We start from the raw sequence: 11071 nt of genomic DNA, 5'->3' as shown, positions 1-11071 counted from the left end.
TGTTCCATATCATAAAATGTTCAATTATAATCTCTTAGGCTTTATGCAATAACATTTTGAATTGAAAATTGAATTAAATATAACATATAACACCATGTAATTACTCAATAAAGTTACATAATTAACGAAACAGCTTAAAAATGCGGACAGCCGAAAACTTATTTAAATTATTTTGCTGAGGAATTGATTAACTACAATTCTTAAATATTAATTCTGAAATTTTAATTGATGCATAGCAGAATATTGAAATGTAAATGCATGTTAAATGCATGGTTGATACTGACGACAAATTATTAAAGAATATTTGATGTAAGCAGAAAATGCAATTTAATCTGCAATTGTTCCAACTTTTGGAATTGCCGAAGTTAAAATAAAGAAAAATCTGACAGGGCTGGAAATATTTTTTCGAGATTTATGTTCCATTTGATGTAGATCTAGATCAGTGACTTTTGTGCAAATTTTCAGAATTTTAGCTCACTTTTTTCCAGAATAAGTAATGTAATTGTGAGAAATGACCTGAAATTGCAAAGAATTGCAATGATTTTCACAGACATTGGACAATAAATAGAAGACAATTACAATTTACAACTTATTACTGTGCATATTTCTTTTGCATATCTTTCTGATTTAAATGTCCCCGTTCGAATTTTGTAAGAATTTTAAGTTTATGTGTTAAGACTTTTCGACCTCAGTCGAGATCCTTTAATGTAAGATACTACTGAGGGGGACCATTGATACAGGTACAAAACCTCTTCGTTTACAACATTTTCACATTCAAAATTACGGATAATACACTATTAAAAGATAACATATAACCCAGAATGAAAGCAAAATAAAAACGTTTGTCTGCATAAAACCACAACTCTTCAACTTGTCGCTCATTAGCTTATAGGATTACACAGAGTCACTGTCAATCACACTTTGGACTCGTGGTACTCTCGTCTGCTACCACTGTAAACAGTATAGGAGAAACTAGTTAATTAAAGCATGATGCCTCCAAATTCACACTTATTTTCATGAAATTTTGATAACGTTTTTTTCTTGTTTTTGAAAATTTGATGTGAACAAAGAAAGTAAATTACATATTGCAAACATCTCTTGCAATCTACTTCAATTACCAAAAAGAGGTTAAAATATGCAACAATGGTCCCTAATGTGGTGGATATGCAGTAAATATATGGTGATAAATACTGCAAAACCATTCATTTATAACATGTGGATTATATCTTGAATCTTGACTCTTTTTTTTACTTTTTTTCAAAATCACCAAGTACTTGAACCTCAATTATAGATATTTTCAAGTCAATATACCAATTCACATGATTAATCACAAATCCGTCACTTTGAAATGACACAAAATGTAAGATTTCAGTTTATTTTTGGCAAAGTAAACTACATTATAAGGTTAAACTATTTTGCCTATTTCTAACTACGGAAAGGAATCCATACTCTTACGAATGCGTACATCATCGGAAGCAATGATACACATTCCGTACTACATTTACGGTAAATAGCCTGGGCTATCGAGGATGATTCCGGTCCTTTCCGTTAGTCTTCGGATAAGGACACGAAATGTTTTTGATTGAGATGATTTTTTGTTTACGGTAAATAGCCTGGGTTTTTGAGGACGGAATGCGTAATAAATCTCAGACTTTGTCCAGAGCAACTTTGGAAAAAAAACTTAATATACATGTTCCCCTTTTTTCTGCACAATATCATACGCGTGAGAATTATATGTATGATAAGTAGATTCGAAATAATGAGATGAAATAGAATTTTAGTAATCGTCCTTATGACGCCATTATTGAAAGCGGCATGGTAAAATTTTTTATCAGAATTAATCTTTGTGCGTACATTCATTATGCAAAGTGTGAATGAGTAGTATGATTTTATTCTTTCCTTCAAAAGTGAAAATATGCATAACTTGCCATCATTCTGGTTGTAAGCGATATACAAATTTCCGTCAGGATCGCACCGACCACAGTGGCCTCCACATTTTGCAGATATCACATTGCTGTCGATGTTTCTTTGAAAACTTTTCATTCTTTGTTTATATCCCTTTATAATCCATTTAACCTGAAAATGAAGAAGAAAAAGAAGAAGAAGAGGAAAGATGTCGTCAGTAAGTTTATTGTCATATTATCACATTTAATCAAATATTTCATAATTTCGATCCTTGAAGATCGTTCAGCACGCCATAATTATTATAATATAATATTATTAATTATTATTATTATTATTATTGTGTGTACATGTTTGTTGTATCTAGTCGCGTGGTTCCAGTATTCCTACATGAATACAAAATAATTACCCATTGCCTACTTTTTAAATCTTTCTTTGGCATTTTGTCTTAGATATGCAGGCTTCATATCCTCTGATCCCCTTTCAATATTCCATTTTATTTAGAGGTCTGCCCATTGTTGTCTCGTTTCGGATATACGTTTTCTTTTACTTGGTGATGTTGTTAAATTCATAACTTCACCATATTCATGTGTAGATGTTGACTTCTGTTTAAGCCGGTGCTATGGGGCAAGGACGTTTACTTGCAACTCCAAGTGCCGCCCATGAACAGACTCAGTCAAACCGAGTTGGCAATATTTTCAATTAAGTCGTTTTTGGAATTCTTTAGGGATTATTTTTCCTAGATTTGATTTTGTCTGTTTATGAGAGATAATGAAACAATGCAACACCTCTCAAGCTCTCTAGCACCGGCTAATAAATGTAATTGAAGGCATTTTCCCATTAGTGCTTGTAGTCATTAACGGGCCAACATAACGACAGGTCGCTGACATTCTCTCGGAAAAAGACGAAACTTATTATTTTCGTTCTTTCATCACAAACTGTCAATCAATTATAACGTCTTCATCAGAAATCTTTTAGCTTAAAAGATGAAATATGTATACCTCTTTCCTAAATTTCAGCCCTGTACCTTGCAAGGAGATACTGAAATTTCCATTCGCACAATTCCAACAACGACAACCATGGCCAGTTCCATACGGTAGCTGGAGAAGTTCAGAGTTATCTTCTGGAGTACTTGTACTGAATATGGTGTCATTACGTACAATTTTCCCATCCTGGAAATGAGAATTGCGAAAAAATAGCATATCAATTATAGATAAAAAGCATTTTAGAAGTTTAACAGCTGGATAAATTAGGCTGAACGTGCAGTAATGTGTCTTTAAGGTAGCAAAATGTTAACAAGTAGTATTTTGACATCCTTGCAAAATACAAGTTCACTTTATTTATTTGCAATCAGAGCAAAAGAAGCAACATTTTGTTCATCTATGTGGTTAATATAGTATTTTTGTTGAAAATTACCAGCAGTTTAAACTTTGTGAGAAATAAAAATGAAAACATTTCTGAGGCATAATGGGCCTTTAGCAATATTTGATTAAGATAAATTAAAACATGACATGAGTTTGATTTTCTAAATGGTTGGATTGATACCATGATATTGACACGTATTTTCCTGTATCTCGTGAAACCTGCTTCGATATGTGATTTCCCAGCATTGAATCCATAATTGTCTTTTTCATTTACTGAAATAGATAGTAATAATGTTTACAATACGACCCAATTAACTTTGATTTAAAATTTATACGATTTTAAATTTAATTGAAAAATCATCATTTCCTCTATTTGTTATTTCTTTAAATTACGTTTTAAAATGGTTATTAACATGCACAATGTGCCATTATATAAACAACCATCGGACAATTTTTTTATAACACAGTGCAGTTAAGGAATCGATTTATATTAATTAAAGTTTTGCGAGTCAATGGCTTTAGAAAATACCAACATGACGTTCGCTTTACCACAATACATTGCAAACCATACATGTACTCATAAACGATTGCAGACAAAATTAGATGTACTATATTCAAATATTCACGATAATTAGTTATCTTTAACCTGACTTTTTTTTCGAATCAACCGCTAAACATTGTATTGAAAAAAAGCTGTTAGCGTCAAAGATGAAAAGTTTTATCCGAAACCTGAAATGTACTCCAGTGGTTCTTCTGTGGACATTCCAGCACAGTATATTTTGACCATATGACCTCCGAGAACTTCCGAATATAGCCAGTATTCACCATCAGTGTAGAAGGAGCTACACAGTTTGACATCTTTACATGTCCATGGGACTGAATACAAAACATCATACTAATATAATTCATACTAATATGATTCATGATAATAAAGTTAATACTTATATAATATAATCAATATAAATATAATTCATGCTTATATTATTAAAGCGAATATTATTTAAAAAATAATTCTTGCTAATACAATTTATACTTATATAAATCGTTCTAATATAGTTCATATTAATATAAGTAATGTTTATATACATGTAATTCAAACAAATAGAATGCATACATATATGATTCGTACTTCTATGATTCATGCTGATATAATTCATGATTATACAATTCATATAAACATAATTCATGCTAATATAACTTAAGCTAATAAAATTAATACGTCTTTAATTCATACTTATATAATTCATGCTTATATAATACATGCTTATATAATTTTTCATGCTAAGGACAATTAGAACAATTGAAGGGTTTTCTCTATAAATACAAAGTCATGTTTACAGATGACTCAAGAAAAAATTACCCAAACTGATTTAATAAAACATCATATTGCTGTAGTTTACTCAAAATAGAAAGAAGTAAAAAAAAACGGCAAAATTTAAAATGTTACGGACTCTGTTTTAATGGGCCAGTTCTATATACATGTTAATGATATAGATATTTATACACTTGACATCGATGGAGTGTCCGGGGCCGAGTGGTTAAGGTCGTTGACTTCAAATCATTTGCCCCTCACCGCCGTGGTTTCGAATCCCGACAAGGACTTTGGATTCTTTCATGTGAGAAAGCTATCCAGCTAGCTTACGGAACATCGGTGGTCTACTCAAGTGCCCGTTCGTGTCTGAAATAATGAACGGTAGGGCAATTGAGGTCTTCTTCCACCAGTAAAGCTGAAATATCGCAAAATGACCTATACTGTGTTAAACCCAATCAAACAAACAAACGACATCGGTTATAAGGGGTGTGAACGGTAGCTAGCAACTACAACTTTCGTCATGTACATGCTGCATCAAACCGAGTCTTTAATACTTTCAATTTTTGCCGTTTTGTGTGTTTTTAAGGATTCTGTTTATTAATTAATTTCTATTTTTGTACATGTAAAGGACTTGGGCTATTCAGAACTTATATATGTGACAATTGATATAATAAAGGTAGGTTAAATTTGCTATTGTTTTTTTTTTATCTGAAATATCTAAGAATTACAAAAACAACAACAAAAAAATAAACTAGTTATTACTACATGGACAATTAAAAGGATTTCCATACTTATACATTTGCAGACATGTGAGGCACCTTTCTGATAACATCTTTGGTTTGCTTTACACGGCCTTGAACTACAACTTCCAACCATTGCCTATAAAAAAGAGGAAAAATCAAAAACAAAATATGTTACATTAAAACGACCACCAACCTTGATTTTCTGTTGTAAAACAATTCTGTGTAGTTTCAAACTAAGTTTTAATAATACAAAAATTTAGCTTTGTAAAAGTACATCATATCACTGCAAAGCCACCTCAAAGTTCAGCGTCCCAAGCGCGTCAGTGTCGGTCGTTTTTAAAAATAGAAGATCGGGAAATAAATCGCCCGCGTTACTTATTTATATACAGAGAGCAGACCGATAGAAAAGAGGTATCTATCTGCAAATTTCATTTTCAGCCTTAATTGTTTTGATTGAAAATTAAATCAACCGATTTATCTAAAAAAAATATTTATCCTTAAGAAAATTCAGTAGATGACACCGGACTATTTTGAGGCCAATGGGTAAAAAAGGGTCATTTGGTCATTAAAAATCAATAACTTGTATAAATGGCACTTTTACAGGCAGGTGAAGTAGGGGCATGCTTGAACTATATCACATGTCTAGTAAATTAGGAAAAGTCATATAAATAGTGTAATCTGATTGGCTATTTATCTCGTGGCCACGACTTATTAACCTTTGGCCACGACATAGTAACCCGTTCCCACGACTTATTTATCTCGTGCCCACGTTTTAGTAACTCGTGGCCACTACATAGTATCTCGTGCGCACGAGAAACATAATTAACTTTGGTGTCATTCTGTTATGATGTTAAAAGTAATCTCAATTGAAAAAAAATAGTTTGACCTTGATTGTCAAGGTAAAGATCAAACTTGACCACTTAAACATTTCGGCTTTGACACAAATGTTGATTTGTCCAAATTTAAGACAAAATTGTAAAAACATAAGACAGTTGTAACATGTTATGGGTAAATGCATTTATGTGGCCTTGACGGCCATTGTCATTTCAAGGTAATTTCAAAATCATTTAACGCATCAATTAGGTCAGAAGTACATTTTGTCTAAGAATGACACAAATTAAAATATATATATAGGTATGGCCAATTTAAGTAACAATTTTACAACCAATGTCATTTAATTGTCCAGGGCCTTTTAGAGTATGTTTTTCATTATGTTGGTTAAGGCAGGAGCGTGCTTGTTCATGTTTGATTGGAATCTGTAAATAAATAACAAATAACAACACATTTTAGAAGGAACATAAATCAATAATTTGACTTTAAATGTTAAGGTAATCTTTTCTAAAAATTATATTGATGGCCTTGTCCCAAAGGTTTCTGTGTCTATGTATAAAGACAATCCACTTTTTATATTACGCAAAATATATCCAATTATTGCGAAATTTCGTAAATATTTTACGTTCACGGTCAAGGTTATTTTGAAAATCTTATCGTACGATTTTGATCCTGTCTTATCAACGCGGTCGTACGTTTAACCTAAAATCTTACGATTTTCATAGACGTACGGTTCTTACGCCAGAACAGTATCACGGGTCGGTCAAAAGACGCCCATGCAGACAATATAGGATATATAGTAAAACGCAAACAATATAGATATAGTGTTTTCACAAACGCAGACAATATAGAAGAAGAAGGTGTAAATAAGATACTTAAAAGCTGTTTAGATTTGTATTTTTAAGATCAAAATTTATTGATATTAGAGATTTGTAGGTATAAATATTTGATAATAGATTAGAATTTTAAAGAATAGAAATATTTTTTTATGATTTTGACTAAGATGATATAAATTAAAAAAATAATAAATAATGATATTAAAAAGATTTTTTGACATACTATGCTTGATTTGATTTGTACCAACTTTTATGAATTTAAGATAAAATGTCTAATATAAGTTTTGTTAACTTTAATAAGCAGACTTTTAATAGGGACAATAAAGTAAATTTCAAAACAAATTTAAAAAGCAGAACATATTTTCATTTGTTTTTTATACATAGTCCATCTACAAAGTAATCATTAAATAGTTAATAAAACAATGTTATAAAGCATTTATAATTATTAAAAAAAACAACAAAAACAATGTGATGTAAAAATATAAATATAATTATCATTACAAAAACAACATATATACAATATCAACTAACTATATATATCTATATATTCTGCGTTTTTTGCAATAACTATATACTCTATATTGTCTGCATTTTACTATATGTTCTATACTGCTTATAAACCTAGAGTAAAATGCACACGATAAAGCGTATATAGTACCTGCGAGAAACGCAGACAATATAGATATATAGTGAAAATAAATTTTGCAGACATGTATTACAGGCCAACTTTTAGATTTACATGTAGTTATATTTGTTTTTTTACATTATTTGTTGTTTAATGCAATAAAAATTAATAACAGTCTTATATTATATCTAAATGTGTTTATTTGGGCTAGAATAAGCCATAAAAAGATAAATCATCATTTACCACTTTCTAATTTCTATTTTTACATGAATTTACTGTTTCACATTTCAGAACAAACTGCTCATCTTTCAGAAAGAAAAAGAAACTATATGTCTTGGATGAATGACAGACTATTCTCACCCTAACCAGTTCCTCCGTCTGACAGTTCTCACTCAAACCGTTTCCATCATTTTCCTCCCCTGACAGCCACCCCCCCCCCCTCAAAAATATCATATATTCTTTTTCATTGTTTTTCTACACAGGAAGTTTAGTTTAATTTATATTATTTTCTCTCATGGTGAAAATTATAGAAAGCAACATTTTTATTTTTTGAATAATATTATTAAAGAAGCAGTTTCAAAATTTGTTAATTAAAGTATAATATGCAATTAAGTTGTTGAAACTTAATCAAGATCTTAAGATCATAGGTTTCTTTAATGAAAATTAACCAAGCTGATAGTCGGCCACAACTAAATGACCACTCGGGCAATCCAATAGTTGCACTTGATGCCTGGAAGGCCTTAAGCATTTACAGGAAGCAAGGCAGCCATTTTTTGATCTACGACTGCTTCTCAGCGATCGTTAGAAAAAATGCACGATCTTACGATAATCGTACGATTATGAAAAATCTGCGACGATTGATAAGACACCACCAAAAATCGTACGACCGTTTGATAAAGACGGGCTCCTGGTTAATGCTAATTTTTAATGTAAATTGTAAATACATGTGTATACATGTACATAGTCAAACAAAGAAAATAAGTTATTACACCATTTAAAACGGCACTTTACAAAAACACGTAAAATACCAAATAAAGGTTAAAATATGATAAAATAGCCCTTACTGCTGTAGAAATATTGTAAAGAAATACTTAAAAATTAGTCATTCTTTTCATATGATATATAAATTATTACTTCTTGATTTTATTAACATGCCAATTTTTTAGGAGAAGAATTCAACATAAGTTTTTGATATTTGATTTCATATCCGATTTCAAAATGTATAAGAAATATATTGTGTTCTTTCTTTTTTTTTTCATAATATGTTAATTATATGTATAACAAACTCAATACAATTTGTATTGTACCACCATGTATAATTTTGTGAATAAAATATTGTTTAAACTAAATTATTCCTTGAATTGTTAATATTTTCCCTTTTCTTAAAATGTTAGTAGATGTTTCTCAACGTTATTTTTTTGGCTGATCTGGCGGCTGGGAACATTATTATTTCCCATGTGTGTACAAAGGTTTTTGTGAATGAATTAAGATACTTACGCTAGGCCATTCGCTGATATCAGAGAAAATAGAGCCAACTTTGGTCTCAAACTCCGATGGATCGACAGACGATCGGTCGGCGTCATTCAATTTACATATGTCCTCCTGCCTATCAAAGTCAATAGATTTACATACAGACATTGACATACATGTCCGTGCGCACTCTTGATGATTTATATCATTAATTTCACGCACGGAATGACCGATCAATGCTTTATTAAGATTGTCCTTGTTTATTTGAAATGGTTTACACGTGCTTGAATAAACAGTTCCGAGTAAAACAAAGTTAATAATTACAAATCCAGCAAGCAAAGCCATAGTTTTAAACTAATGTTACGTTAGCTTTTAGTTAACCAATGCTGAAATGAAATATGTATGGTGACCGTATCTAAGCATACGGGACAATTGCGTCATACCAGTGAAAAATTAACAAGAATACCTATGGGGAAAAATCTATTCATTCATACCTGTATATCAATAGTTAATAAATATTTAAATATCTGCTTGTTTGCAAAGAACAATATAAAAGGAAAATGCCCTTGCATTGCAAGTTTGACATATACCGGCTCATGCCTTCCGATGAACTCCGTACCACCCTGAGGTCCTATATCTTTACAAAACATGTATTATTAGCATAGGAAAAAGCTTAAAAATCCATTAAGTGTTTCGGACGAACAGACAACCCAGCATTTGGATTTATTGGTATTTCTTTGATATTTATGTTACACTTTCCGGCATATGTATTGACAGAGAATTTCTACGTAAACAGATGATGTATGTAGTTTCTTCCTTTGTTTCAAATGAAATTATCGACGACATGAAGGTCATAATCTATTGACTGTTGGCCGGTCCCGACGGAATGACGGATGCTTTAGAAATATATGCCTTCACCATATCGAGGAGGGGGGGCATCGTTATGTATAAACGGAAGAAATGTTACAGGCTCGGTTATATTGAGCATGTTCATGGACGGTAGTGGCAAGAGCATACAGTATACGCCCACTATCACCGGCTTAAGAAGTATTCAACAGCTTAACGTGGACATGGGGATTTTGTTTTTCAAATAATCAACAAAACGTAAGTGACCATAGAACATTCAATGTGAAACGTTCGTGCAATTCGTTGAAAAACTCCGTATGGTCTCCAATAAATCATGACTTGTATTTATATAAGATGGCCTTTGAAACTTGAAATTTTGAATATTACATGTACTTGTACTATTTTAAACAATTTCTAAAACCACATCACTTACATGTTTTTTGGTTACGCAATTGAATTTATTTTTATTGATTCTTTTTCATTGAATAATTCATTGATTTCTTCAAGAGCATACAAAACTGACGTGGTTACAATAAACAGCAACACCATGACGGGTTCTTAGAAAATTATGCATTGAGTGAGTTTGATTAATGTTTGAACATCTTTTGATATTGTTCAGCCTAGGGATCGGAAACTGATAGATGTGACAAAAGTAAGTCAGGCTTGTCAACTATATTATTTGCTCGGTACTTATACTGCAATGCTTTTCCGATAAAAAAGATTCTAACATCGGCCAATACCGTTATAAATCAGTCATTTCCCGAACGTAATTTTTTCTCAATCTTCAGTATTCAATAACATTTAACTGTCAATAACCGGAATTTAATACATAGCGGTAAAGGCGAGCGTTCTAAATAAGTGCAAAACAAAACGGACAACAAAAGAAATAATCAAACAATTCTATAATGTTAAAAATATTAATTAGAAAAAAAAACATGTACCCTCGCTGTTTCGATCTTACAAGACGTAGGAGATTTTTACCCTATTGCGCAATAACGCTCAGTACAATTACTTTATCGACAGAAATTAAATAAAATCACATCTTACTGCAAATATCTCACGAACCTTTCCAGAAATCTATCGAAGATTGATATATTGTGTGTATTGACCATATAATTAGAAAACAATTTAGCAAAGGTTCT

The 11071-nt window shown here is 31.3% G+C and overlaps 1 protein-coding gene across 1 annotated transcript; it reads right to left on the bottom strand.

Moving 5' to 3' along the window:
* Positions 1-910: 910 nt before the first annotated feature.
* LOC132739055 (A disintegrin and metalloproteinase with thrombospondin motifs 20-like) lies at positions 911-9689 on the bottom strand. The gene is made up of 7 exons (XM_060726706.1): positions 9111-9689; positions 5376-5457; positions 3996-4142; positions 3448-3539; positions 2904-3074; positions 1929-2076; positions 911-951 (listed from the first exon to the last, which is right to left on the bottom strand). Exons 1-7 carry the CDS (start codon positions 9426-9428, stop codon positions 911-913), a joined length of 999 nt encoding a protein of 332 aa, XP_060582689.1. The 5' UTR covers positions 9429-9689.
* Between the last annotated feature and the right edge of the window lie 1382 nt (positions 9690-11071).

Source organism: Ruditapes philippinarum, unplaced genomic scaffold (assembly GCF_026571515.1).
Source record: "Ruditapes philippinarum isolate M1 unplaced genomic scaffold, ASM2657151v2 ctg1453_1_1_1_1, whole genome shotgun sequence".
Classification (NCBI taxonomy): Eukaryota; Metazoa; Mollusca; class Bivalvia; order Venerida; family Veneridae; genus Ruditapes; species Ruditapes philippinarum.
This window is presented reverse-complemented; position numbering and strand designations above follow the sequence as displayed.

Excerpts from the sequence above, each read along its gene's own strand:
- LOC132739055 (XM_060726706.1), bottom strand. The coding sequence starts at position 9,428 with ATGGCTTTGCTTGCTGGATTTGTAATTATTAACTTTGTTTTACTCGGA. Across the intron at positions 3,540-3,995 it reads ACCACTGGAGTACATTTCAG|TAAATGAAAAAGACAATTAT; the intron begins GTTTCGGATAAA and ends TATCTATTTCAG. Across the intron at positions 952-1,928 it reads CGCTTACAACCAGAATGATG|TGGTAGCAGACGAGAGTACC; the intron begins GCAAGTTATGCA and ends TACTGTTTACAG.